This window comes from Pteronotus mesoamericanus, unplaced genomic scaffold (assembly GCF_021234165.1).
Source record: "Pteronotus mesoamericanus isolate MK-2021 breed Mesoamerican mustached bat unplaced genomic scaffold, CSHL_Meso_final contig_163, whole genome shotgun sequence".
Classification (NCBI taxonomy): domain Eukaryota; kingdom Metazoa; phylum Chordata; class Mammalia; order Chiroptera; family Mormoopidae; genus Pteronotus; species Pteronotus mesoamericanus.
Genome location: NW_026555064.1, coordinates 19,980,408 through 19,992,842, shown reverse-complemented (window position 1 = coordinate 19,992,842; position 12,435 = coordinate 19,980,408). Strand labels below are relative to the sequence as shown.

Here is a 12,435-nt window from a genome sequence, read left to right as displayed (position 1 = left end):
TCAGAACTGAACCCAGGTCTCCTACCCTGAGTCTGTCTCACGGCTCAGGAGGACACCGCCGACCCCAGCTCGCCACCGCCTGTAGTGCAAAAGGCACTCTGTAACTCCCAGCTGCCTCTGAGGCTGTCAAAGTCAAAGTCAAGGCCACAGGCAGGGCGAGTACAATGGCTTGCAGCAGCAACGCGTTCTCTCACTGAACTCTTTCCCGTCACTTCACCGAAGGGCAACAGGCTGAACTGCTGGGGTCCAAGGGCCGTCTCCAAGGACTCAGAGAACAGATTCTCCTGGACGGTGTGCTTAAAAAATCTGAGTCCCATGTCTGTTTCTCTGAAAACAGGTCATGTCTTATAAATCTAAAACAATGCACTGGAAAGAATGTGTAATAAACATGTTCGAGAGCAGAGACATTCTTAGAGTTGCTAGATTTAGCAAATAAAAATACAGGACACTCAGTTAACACTGAGATTCAGATCAACAGTGAATAATTTTTTAGCCTAAGTAGCATCTGAAATTCAAATGCAGCTGGGTGTCCTCTAGTGTTTCTGATACTCGGTTTCCCAGCTGACATTGTTGGTGCACAGACAACAGAGAAAAGGCAGCTTCGGGGCAGCGTGCTGAGCGGCACCAGGCTATCGGATGGCCAACGCCAACGGCCTCATCGCAAGAGTGTGACAGACCCTGAAAGCTTTTTTTTTTTTTTTTTTTTAAAGCAGATGAAAAGTGTATCATTCCTAAAACAGTAGACTCCATTAAGTTCATGATTAAATTTAATGGTACCAAAATAGTAACTCCTTTTAATGGATATTTAAATAGGTTAAAGTTTTGTATTGTGTATTGGGTGCACTTCCTCCCCTACTTCCTAGAAATTTTCTAAATGGATCAGTACTATTCTTTGAAAAATGAAAAAGTTGCTCTAAGGCATGCACGCTGTTGAGAATGAAAACGTTCTTCCTTTTCCAACGTCTCCTTGTCACTCAAGATCAGTAGAGACTTAGCGCAGGAAGGAAAACCACAATGCAGAGCTCGTGTTCTGAGAATCCCCCGCCAACCTAGATGGGCCAGGCTGCTCCCACAGGCCTGCTCTCTGCCAGCAACACAAAGAACAGACCAAGCTTCCTGACCGGACAGGGGGCGCACGTGCTTCAACTAGGCTCAGCCACAGGGCCCCGCGCACACGCGCGCACAGGCTGCGCGCAGCGGTACGTGCTCTAGCTACCACAGAACGGCTCGCTCATCTTACAAAAGGAATCTTGAAAAAGACAGAAATGCCTTAAAATACATACTCGCTATTCCAGCTGTCTTGAAAAAGAAAATAATTGAAATATTTTGCCTCGGTTTTATAGAATATTCCTTGGCATCTAGAAGAATAAGGAGACAAAACGTGCAAGGTGAAGTAGAAATGTGATATAAACATAACTCTTACAAGTTAAAAATATTAGATGAAACCTACTTGTAAAACCACTAGTTTAATGTGTTTTGTACTCTTGCCTAAAATCATGTATCAAAGGATATAAATCCTTTGAAAATATACTGTACTTAGGGTATTTGTGTTCTAATACTAAAAATATCGTTGTAATGGCCTAGTACCTAAATGTTCAGCCACTCTATTTTAAAATGTCATTGGAGAGTTCCCACTCTTTAGGCTCTAGAACTATATATGGAAACTAACCCCACGTGAGCAAAGTCTCCGGTGCACACTGGGGGCCCAGGGGTGGGGGTGGCGTGGTGCTTGCACTCCGGGCCAGGAGGAGCCTCCACTGGAGCTGGATCCCGCAGGAGGTCAGCCGCGAGCCTGGCGTGGCGTCCGCCGAGGACCCGCAGCAGAGTCTGCAGCGCCTGGCCGGTCTGGCCAAGGGGGGAAGGTGGGGCTTCGGCCCTGGAGCCACTCCTCTGCAAGGGGGGCCTTAGGGACCCTGTCTCCCTGTCGCAGGGATGGCGAGGCTGCCCTCGCAGGCCCCGTAGGAAGCTGGAGGAAGTGATGTACGTAAAGGGACCGCATGGTGTCGAATGCCCAGTCCTTACGGTTTTTAAGTAAACTGAACATTAAAGGGTGATTTTTTTAAGGCATACTTTTTTGTAAATATAAAAAGAACTAATTCAGTAGGCTTCTAGAGAAAAACTAGATGTTAGCCATTGTTTCTTCTTAAGGTTCTAATTTAAATGCATGAATTTCTCTACAGAAACACCTTTTAAAAAAAGTTGTTTTAATGTAAGCATTTTCTCAAAATAGAAGAGGAATACACAGACTCCCCAGACCAACAACTACAGTGACGTATAACATAATTTTCTGAATAACATAATTTTCTTAATCTTAATGAAGATTAAGAGCCTAACATTTAGCTGAGAAAAATAAATATGAGAAGGTAACCTTTTTTTTTCACCACTAGTTAAAATTTAACTTTTTTTCCAAAAATAATTTAGATATTTGAGGGACAATTTTTTTTCCAAAATATCAAAGCTATAATAAAACTGACAACAAATGTGAGAAAATATATACAACTAATTACCTGTGATGAAAACCACAGCGATATTTCATAATAACCGTAATTCTAGACTGCAAGATGGTTATGCTACTCGATGGCTTTGATAGTCGGCCACAGGAGATTGAGGGGGACAGGTGGCCTGTCCAGCTCCTACCCAAGGGGGTTCGCCTGGGGACGTTCTACAGGTAGGCCTATGTCCTGGCCTCCGGGACGGCTGCAGGGCAGGTCCCTGGAGCAGGGGTCTCTGGGGAGGTTTGCAAGACGCCTCAAAACGGAGTAGAAAGTGGCAGGCCCCAAATGACCCCCCCACACAGCGCATCGTCACGCGTGTAAGCCTACGGTTAAAACATCGTCCCTCTTCCTCTCTCTCGGCTGCTTCCTCCCTCCCTCGTGTGGGTGAATCACTGAAGACTAGGGCTACAAAGTGTGCGTATTTCCTGTCTCAAAAGGGTGGCCGATAATGTACATGGAGATCTGCTAAAATTATCTGTAGGGAAAATACAAAAATAACTCACAGAAAATATAATGCTAGATATTTTTCCTGCTCTTGGATTCTAATTTTAGATAGTTTGGGCTGCATTATTTGCATAATTTGACTTGGGTCCACTGCTCTTGTTTGGGAAATACTTAAAGAAGGAAAGTAAGACTCAAAAACACTTAGAGCTGAAAGGGCACTTGGAGCCCTTTTACGAACGTCTCTGCTGCGGTTCCTCACTCCCTCCCCCGCCCGCCCTCCACTTTCAACGCTGCGGTGTCTCGGGTGGGCCTGCCACAAAGCAAGTCAGCAGCAGAGCGGGAACTCGGTGCAGGCTCTCGCCTCCCACTCCGAGCCCCTTTCTAGCGTCTTACAAACCCACAGCGGTTCTGCTCAAACCATTAATAAAAAGCCATTTAAACATGAGAAAAGCACAGAAGGCCTATAACATCGCCGTTCTCTTGTTTTAACTCCGCTTTCCACACGGAGGGACGACTCTCCGAGTGTGTGATTCTATTTAAGGCACTAGTGATTCTCAAGGCAAAACAGTAGACAACTGAAAACTGCTACTAAAAAAGATAAAGGAGGGTGCAGTATTTTCTTTAGGTTTTTTGAGAACCCCAGGAAGTTACGATGTCACAGAGAGTCACTTGCTCTCTCTGTGAGATGGGAGTAACTACACCCTCTCTCGGTGGCCACACCCTCAGGGAGAGGTCGTCTGGGGATACAGCGTGGATCTACCAGGGCCTTTAACCATTGTAGACAGAAATAAATGCTAAAGGTTTAGAAAGTAGTCCCAACCAGGTACTGGCACCAGCCCTTGGTGGGGCGGCACTAGGAAATGCGGGTCACCAGGGGGCGGTGGTCCCGGCACTCGGTGCGCGGGCTCGGGGTTGGCGACACCCTGCAATGCGCTCGGCAGCCTCTCACAGCAAAAATGCCATTGGCGCCAAATGCAGGGCGTCGCCTTTCGAGAAGCACTGGTTTAGGGGGAGGAAGTAAGAAGGTCCAGTAACAGGATGTCCAATGGAAAGGGGTGGCCCAGGGCACCTCCACCAACATCCTCCACCACCTCTCGTCCGGGGTCAGCGCGAGGCGTTCGCCTGGGTCTGCCGTGGGAAGGAAATGAGCGCCCTGCCTCAGGTTACTTAGGAGCTCCCACTGTTCCCCAGCTCCGAACACAGCCGAGACATGAACTGGAACCAAATAGAAACAAAATGCAGAATTGCTTCATATGGCTTCACATTCAAGTGTGACTGAGAGTTGGAAGAGACATGCTTTGTAATTTTCCATGCATTCACAGTCACATGCATGAAAAATGTCCCTTCAAGGAAAACCTACTTACATCTGCGGGAAAACAGAACCACTGAAATCGAGGCTGTGACTGCACCCCTCGACTTCCCTTGCGGCTTAGACATGGGGGGACTGCGCTGGATTGGCACCGCCCAGCCAGAGCTCTGAGGAGGCCTGAGAGAGCAAACCAAGTATGTCACGAAGATCTGTACCTTTTCCATGAAAATATCTTACTCCTGTGTATTCACACTGATGCTAAAACCAAAACAAGGTGGAAGAAGTTTGCTGTCCCTCCCTGGGACGACCGCCTCGTGACCAGGTCCAGCCCTGCAGCACCGAAGCTCCGGCTTCGACCGTGTGGTGGCCGATCGCTCTGCAGCCGAGCGGGGTAAAGAGGACACAGGAGAGCAAGGTGCCACAGGCAGAGATGCCTTCCAGCGAGTACCGCCGAGGGGCTGGCGAGCCCTGCTCTGGGAACAAGAGCCTCGTGCCTGGACGGGCAGGAAGGCCTGGTGGCAGAAGGGGCCCGCACTGGGCAGCTGTCGCCGAGGCCGGCTGGCCCCAGGCCCTCTGCCCACAGGCAGGGCCATGGTTGCGCCACAGGTGAGTCTAACCAGTGCTGTCCGTTGGCATTCGGTTGGAGTTTTTTTCATTTTATTCATCATTAACTTACACATTTATTTTGGTATTACCATTGCATACATGCTGTAATTAGGATTAAATTACACCTACTCTAAAAAATTCCACATTCAAATAACATTAAAATAAAAGGACGCCAACACTGGATAGGGTATTGACCAGGAACTTCTGGGCGTGCCCTCATCACTCCCTTCTGGGAACTGGCCCGGCCCCGGGGGCCGGTCACACCGTGGCCCGCCTGCCTCGGCCACACCACAGCGCTCTAGACACAAGGACAGGTCCAGAGCAGGCAAGTGACACAAGCCAGGCCTGAGTAATTTTGAGGACTGATATGGAAAGAAGGTACTTCTCTAACAGCAGAAGTTTAAGACCCTCATAATCTTGCCAAGAAGGAACTTTGTCAGCACATGAAGAGAACGCACAGGAGAATAAAGCCAACAAAGCCCAGGGCCTGAAGGTGGATGGATGAGGGATGATGGATGGACGGCCTGAGGAAGGACAGATACATTCAACAGACCTACAGGGAAACAGACAGGGTCTTGACAAGATTATCTGATCAGCTGAGTTTCACAGCCAAACCAACCCGCGGGGACTTCATGATGTGAATCAGTTCTGTAGGGACCCTGGCCGGGTTTCTGTCCCTGGTGACCCAAAGCTTTCTAGCTGCTGTCATGGAGACCAGTAAGAATGTCTTTCTTTAACAGGGACGTATTACTGAAGTTTGAGAAATCCTGGATCACACGATCCCCTCTCTGCCTAAAAGACAACAAGCCTGCCTGTGCATGCGCGCGTGCGTGCTCGCACGCTTCAATTATCTCATCCGCTGAAAAGATCAGGGTCTTTTCTCTCCTTATAACCTCAGCATGACTATTCCACAGGAAGTAGAAATGATAATTCTTACTGTTTCTAATTATCACTAAGGGGAGGATATAAATGGGGTTCTTTGGCCTCTCAAGTTTGGGTGTAATAAAATTATTCAGAAAAAAATGATCTGCAAAAAGCTAACCTTACTGTACAGATTCAAGGGGAAAGTCTCAAAAAATACAGAGGCTAACAACGGCACTGAAGGCTTTGAAAACCACATTCACTTCAAACTGAAAGCCTGAGAAACACGTGTGTTTACAAGCTTTTTAAAATACTTAGCAGAATGACTCTAATGAACTTAACACTCATTTTTGCCTCCTTTAAACATTTGTTTGTCAATAAGTATAACTTTCTACCATTTAGAGAAGACGAACAAAGCGCTTACATCATAAAATATGTACGTATATAGAATTCGGAACGAAATGAGAATTCCACATCAGTTAATAAGGTCACAGAGCTACAAATCAAAGGGCTGACTCATGTGGAGAGGCTTCCTTCAATTCCTATTCCGAGGAATGCAGCTGACTGGCTCTTTGCACTGAGAACCTCATGTTACAACAAATATTTCCAAGGCCCCATCCGTCGGCTGTAACACGGGTCAACTGGATCCACATCTGTCCAGCAAAACTAATTTCTCAGGAAGTCCTGCATAGCCAGCAGCTGGTCTGCATCCTAAAGTCAGAAATTAGTCATTTTTCAGCCCTCCATTGTCAATCGGCTCGGTGATTTAGGTAATTGTCCTGCCGGCCTCACGAAAGGCCCTTGTCCTAGGAAGAGGCCTGTTGCCTGCAATCAGCTCTGAGAACAGAGAACAAGTCTAACTTGTCACAGCAGTTGTGGGGTTAATAAATGACTAGGTTGAAAATGTTTGGGGGATAAACTAAAAAATACCAAGCAGTTCTGTTTAGCCTTTTCCATTATGAAAGAAATCTTTCCCGGGTATTATTAAAATGCACTAGGAAGTTCAACCGAAGCACTAAGATAATCGGTCTTTCAAATCTGGAGGAGGGGACCAGGCAGCAAGACACATCCTCTGCCATCAGATAAGGGCGAAGGTACAACGTGTGTCTACGCAACCTGGAGGGAGTTTCAAATACCTTAAAAGAAATGATCGAAGAGACCAGAGTCACCTCATCTAGTCAGGTGGAATATTTTAAACAGGAAATTTTGTTACACAACATAATTAAGGTGGTAGAAATTGCTCTTCTTGACATGCTGAAGACACAACCTTGTGAAAATACTGGCGATTTCTATACATCTTCAGGTCGCAAACTGGAAGGGGAAAGAAGCTCCCAGGGAGGGGGGGCGGGGCACTACAGGCCTGTTCACATGTGTGCTACGCTGCACGAAGAGGCTGGTTTCCAAAGACCTGTCTCTGCCTAGTCGCCGCTGCGTCCGTCCGACCACACCTTCAGGAGCCACGACCTGGTCCTGCGTGGCTCTCAGGGGATCTGAAGGGGGGACCTTGGGGTGCAAGGGCAGTGGGACACGCACGCCGGGGGTGCTGCAGCCTCTCAGGCAGCCCACGCGAGCGTGGCGAGGTCACTAAGTGGCAGCTTAGAGCCGGCTGTGTGTACCCTGGTTATGAACAACACAAGCAAAAAGGCTGTTACTGCACCAGAATTACCATCATAAAAATACAGGGTGGGGCAAAAGTAGACGTACGGTTGTGAGTACAGGAGTTTGTTCTTGTACTTTTTTAATAATTATTGTATAATTTTCCGTATGAACAACTGTAAGCCCACTTTTGCCCCATCCTGCATTCTAAATAACATCCAAGTCGACTGAGTGGATGCCCACAGAGTTTTCTTCTCTGCTACACCAGTGACTAATGCAACCAAATATGCCAGCCATGTCAATGCCTGAAACCCGTGGTGTTTATATTCCTATATCATCACAGAAACAGTCATTTTTAAGAGTGGATAGCAATATTTATATGCAACCCATCATCTGTTTTACTATAAACACCTTAAAAATAGAAATGTTACAACTTTTCGAGGTGAAAAAATTACAAAAGAAAGAGGAAAAAGGGAGACAAGAAAGGCAGCCCCTAGCAGGGGCCCCGAACGTGAGCCCCTGGCCAGCGCTGCCGCGGCGGGTAGGAGTCTGTCACGGAAGACGACACGGGGGCGGAAAAGTTCTGTTTCTGGACTTTGATCCAGGCGGCCATAAAAACTAGTCCTCACTTAATATCTCCTCTTTCCAGTCGATGCCAAATATTCTCAGGCTTCTGCCTAGTTCTGCCTAGTACAAAACAAAGCAATAAAAAACCAATCGCGCTCCGGCGCAGTAGGAGACCTTGCCCGGCTTGCGGCGCCGCGCGGCAGCCTGGGCAAGGCAACCACTGGGCCCGGCCGTCCAGGACGACAGCGGCTGGCAGCGCAGTCCAGTCGGCAGCGGGGGCGGCGTTTGAGCAGCCGGCACTCGAGCCCTGAATTACCAGTGCGACCTCCTCTCTGACAGAGAGGGTGGGAGTTTTCCATATGCTCCGGTGACAAGTCTCTGATTATTTTTTATGCCAATACATTGCGTTCTGAGTTGTTCAACTGACACTCAAATTCACATGTACAGCTTGTAGTTACTAAGCAGCATCTATTTCTTTTATTTTAGAGAGAGAGAGAAGAAGAGAGAGGGAGGAAAAGGAGAGAGGGAGGAGAGGGGGAGAGAGAGATGTCAATGTGTTGTTCTACTTACTGATGCATTCGCTGGCTGCTTCCTGTACATGCCCTGACTGGGGATCGAACCCGCAACCTTGGCATATCTGGATGCCGCTCGAACCAGCTAAGCTTCCCAGCCAGGGCCAAACAGCACCAATGCCTACGCTCTCATCTGTCGCTCTCAATGAGGCGCTTCCCTCTGTATCTGAAGGTAGGTTACCATGGGAAGCACAAGGGTGACCCCCATTCCCAGGCGTTTAACGGGGAATCGGGGATGGGCCAGAACATCCATTCGCTCCACGTCTGCCACTGGGTGCAGATCATTCAGTCCGGGGAAGGGACAGAGAGGCAGGCCTGCCAGGCGGAAGCCGGCCATTCAACGGAGCGGTGGGGAAGAGTTCCACTGCCATGCTCGTTCCCAGGCACGGGTGGCCGCCGACATCCCCCGCAGGTCCCCTGATTCGGGGGTTTCCTCAGCCGCCTACGTTTTCATTCACACTCACAGCATGCAGCAAATGGGGGCAAAGCAAAGGAGTGTGAGCTTCTAGTTAAAAATCAGTATCTTAGCTGTGAAGTTAAAATGTCTGCTCTAAGCTTTTACCACAACCAAGGGAATCACGCCAGGCTTAGCAGCCTGGCAATTTTATAAGCGACTACTCTCCAATCTCTCATCTTTACCGCAGGCCTCTTTCTTTAAGTTAATGCCCCCTAATACAAACCCAAACTGGACAATTGTTTCATGAAGCACGCCCAACTGCACACTGACAACCCCAGCGCATTGGGACTCCTCAAGCTCAGAGCCTGAAGTGCTCGCAACTATTTTATACTTTCGTTTTCCAGCCTGAACGTAGCATAAACTCTCCTCGCAAGAGTGACCACGCACAGACACACGCAGGTCCCAGGAAGGTGTGGCCTGCCTTCCCAGCAGCTGGACCTCAAGAACCCTGCCTGGAAAACGTGCGGAGCCTTGGACGACCTGCGTTTGACACTGAGGAACATCCTTCTGAGAATTAGGGCTTTCATCCTGTGCTGCTTGGAAGCAAATGGAACATGAAGAGAAAGATACCACCGTTTTCGATTTCTTTCCCACTAAAACACTACTTCCAAAGTTCGGGCAGGCTCTGGAAGGGGAGCGCTGCTCGGTGCGACTAGCTGAAGTCCCCGGCAGGCAGCCCTACTTTTGCCTTTAAATGGAGAGGAGGAAGAGAAAAGGGCACTTAGGCTGATTCCTAAGACAATAACTTGTCTCTTGCAACTGTTAATAATCAGACTAAAAATACCCCCTACACTTAACAAACCAGCCCCGTCCCCCTGCTTACTCCCCAGCCTGGACACTGTAACTCGGCCAAGGCGGGGGGCAGAGCGTGTGAAGATGACCGGAAGCAGGGCAGATGGCCTGGGGTAGCAGGGACTTCTGAAAAGGGTCGCGGGCAGCAATGGACAATTCCAGACCCCGGTCTTCGCACTCACCCCCAACCCGCAGAGAGCCCTTGGGAGAGAACCTGCTTTCCGTAAACCCCTCAGCGCTCCAGACGTGGGGCTTCCAAGGGAGAAGGCGAGAGCCGGGAAGGAGACTGACCGTCTAGGGGGACAGTAATTAACGCAGAGAGATGAGCTCAGTCCCAAGTGCTCCTCCCTGAAACCCCAACAGTGGTTAAGTCGACCCCAGCTCTGGACGTGCCTTGGGAGTAACGGGGTTAAAAAGAGCATCTACGGCTGCAAAGTGATGCCCCACAGAGTCCAGGAGGTCCGAGGTCCAAATGTCACAAGGTCCACCCCTCACTGATGCATCCCCAGCCACCCAGCCCCGGCCCGCCGCGCCCCGGGGAGTGGGAAGGGGGTGCCGGGGAGGTACCTCGTTCTGTCTCCAAAGGGCAACATAGCAGACGCGGGAAGGCGAGGTGCGGGCCGTGCGGCCCCGGCCGACCCCGGACTCCAGCAGGCTCGGGGGGCGACGCCGCGCCCAGGTGAGGCCGGTGACTGGAACCGGTTCCCCTAGCGCCCCCGCCGCCCGTTCGCCCCGCGCCGCGCCGCCCCCTGGCGGGGAGCGCCCGGCACAGCGGCGGCTGCGCGCCGGCGGGTGGGAGCCCCGCACCGAGCCCCGGCCGGCTCCCCCACCATCACCTCCGGCCCCGGGGCCAGCGCCGGCTAGGGCCGTTCCCGAAGGGTCGTCCCAGAGCCAGCCCGAGCGCGCGCAGGAGCCTTGTCGGCGTCCCGGCTCCGCGCTGCGTCCGCAGGCTTCGGGGACCCACGCCCCACGCACTCTCCGCTCCCCTCCGGTCCCTCGGCTCCAGCCTCTGGTCCTCCCCAGGCTCTGCGAGTGTTTCCCACGCGCGCCTCAAGCCCGCGGCCGCCTCCCAGAGGACAGCTCGCCCCCGCCCTCCGCCAGGCCGCCGGCCTTGGCTCCAGACCAGGCAGAGCTGGCCCTGGGGTCGCTCGGGCCGCCCGGGACCCGCCCGCCCCCGGGTCCGTTCCACGCCGCGCCGCCACCCCTCCCGGATCCCGGTCCGCGGCTCCGCCTCGGGCGCAGGAGAGAGCGAAAGGAGGCGCGGGACACTGGGGACTGGAGGGGGACACGGCCCCAGCACTCACTCGGGAAAGGCTCCTGCACGTCGCTGCCCCGGGGCTGCCCCGCCGTCTCGCCCCCTTCCCGGCTCCCCGCCCCGCTAGGCCGGGGAGAGGGGGACGGGGGAGGAGCGCAGCCGCTGGGACCGGGCTGGGAACGGTGCTTCCGGAGCTGCAGGGAAGGGGCTCAGGCTGTTTTGGTTTCGCTGCGGAGGTTTAGGGCTCCGGGGGGTGGACAGGGCTGCGAGAGGCCGTGAGCGCGGCACACGGGGCCAGCTCCCCGGGGATGCGGGCAGCGGGGGCCGGGCGCTCGGGCATTTCTGCATTCGAACTTTGCGAGCAAGTTGGATCCAATCCCACGCCTGGGTTCCTACACTGCGCTCGCCTTAAAGTCGAGGTCTCTGCACCGTAACAGACCGAGGACCTGTTTTAAAGTGAAGGCCCGGGATCCGAGGCTGGTTAGTGGTGAAGGACGGGGACGATGCCAGGAGGGTCAGCCCAGGTGGGGCTCCACGCCCCGGCCGGGTCGGCCGCGGGTCCCCTTCTTACCTGGAGGCTTTCCTCACAAAGTAAGAGAAGGCGAAGTCCCCGTGATCGTCCAGCCACGCTTCCACCGCGTTGGGGTCCCGCGGCCGCGCGGGGCGGGGGCCCGCGCGTTCCATGCCCGCGCCGCGCCTCAGTGCTTCGCGGGGGCCGGGTCCACCCCTGCTGGGGTCCCTCCCTCGAGTTACGGACTCGGCCTCGAGACCCTCCCCCGCGCCTCGCTCAGGTCAGGCCGGCTTCGGCGAGCTGCACGGGCGCTGGGCCAGGCTGCAGCCCCGCCCCGCCTCTCCGGTCCAGGCTCCAGGTGCGGCGAGCTAGGCCGGAACCGCAACCGCGCCTCCGGGAGTCCGGCCCAGCCCGGCTCCTGCCGCCTCGCAAGTGCTGATTCCGAGGCCGCCGCCGCGGCGACTGGCGAGCTCTCCGGAAGCCCGGTGGCCAAGGCCTGAAGGCGGCACGCGACCGCTGGGGTGCGCTGCGCTCCGAGCGGGCTCCGGGTCGCGCGGAGGTGACGGGTGTGATCGCGAGTGTCCCCCTCTAGGAAAGGGGAGGTCGCGACGTGGACACCCATCCGCAGTCCAGGGAGCGCTAGCCAGGGGGCGTTTCCCGAGAGGGAGAGGTGTCGCCGCCGCGGGCGCTTCTCCCGGGGCCTGGGCGAACGAGGACCGTGCGCCTTGCGGCCCCCGCCGGCACTGGTCTCAGAGCAGCGGGCACACCCTCTCCGAGCCCAGCGGGCGCGGTGGTTCCCAGCGCCCCAGCCACCTAGCGCGCCCGGAGACAACAGTGGGGGCGCCAGGACAGGTCTGCGGGTGATCCAACGCGGCCTTTCTTGTATTCAGTGTTAATCATAACAACAGTAGTAGTAATTATAAAGGAAGTGCCTTTGCCTCAAACACCGCCTTTTCATGACTTGGGAAAA

At 53.1% G+C, this 12,435-nt stretch overlaps 1 protein-coding gene across 2 annotated transcripts in view; it reads right to left on the bottom strand.

Annotated features, from left to right (window-relative positions):
- PDE5A (phosphodiesterase 5A) overlaps positions 1-11,602 on the bottom strand; it is an 88,846-nt gene extending 77,244 nt beyond the window's left edge. Inside the window, exon 1 of one of the 2 annotated variants that reach the window (XM_054563567.1) lies at positions 11,526-11,602. Coding sequence is in view for 1 of the 2 variants with exons in the window: in XM_054563575.1 (XP_054419550.1) it covers positions 10,267-10,292 (26 nt within the window). In the remaining variant the exon portion in view is untranslated. Of the gene's footprint in view, positions 1-10,266; positions 10,373-11,525 lie in introns of those variants that run through there. The other variant, XM_054563575.1, reaches the window with a different exon arrangement.
- Positions 11,603-12,435: the final 833 nt, after the last annotated feature.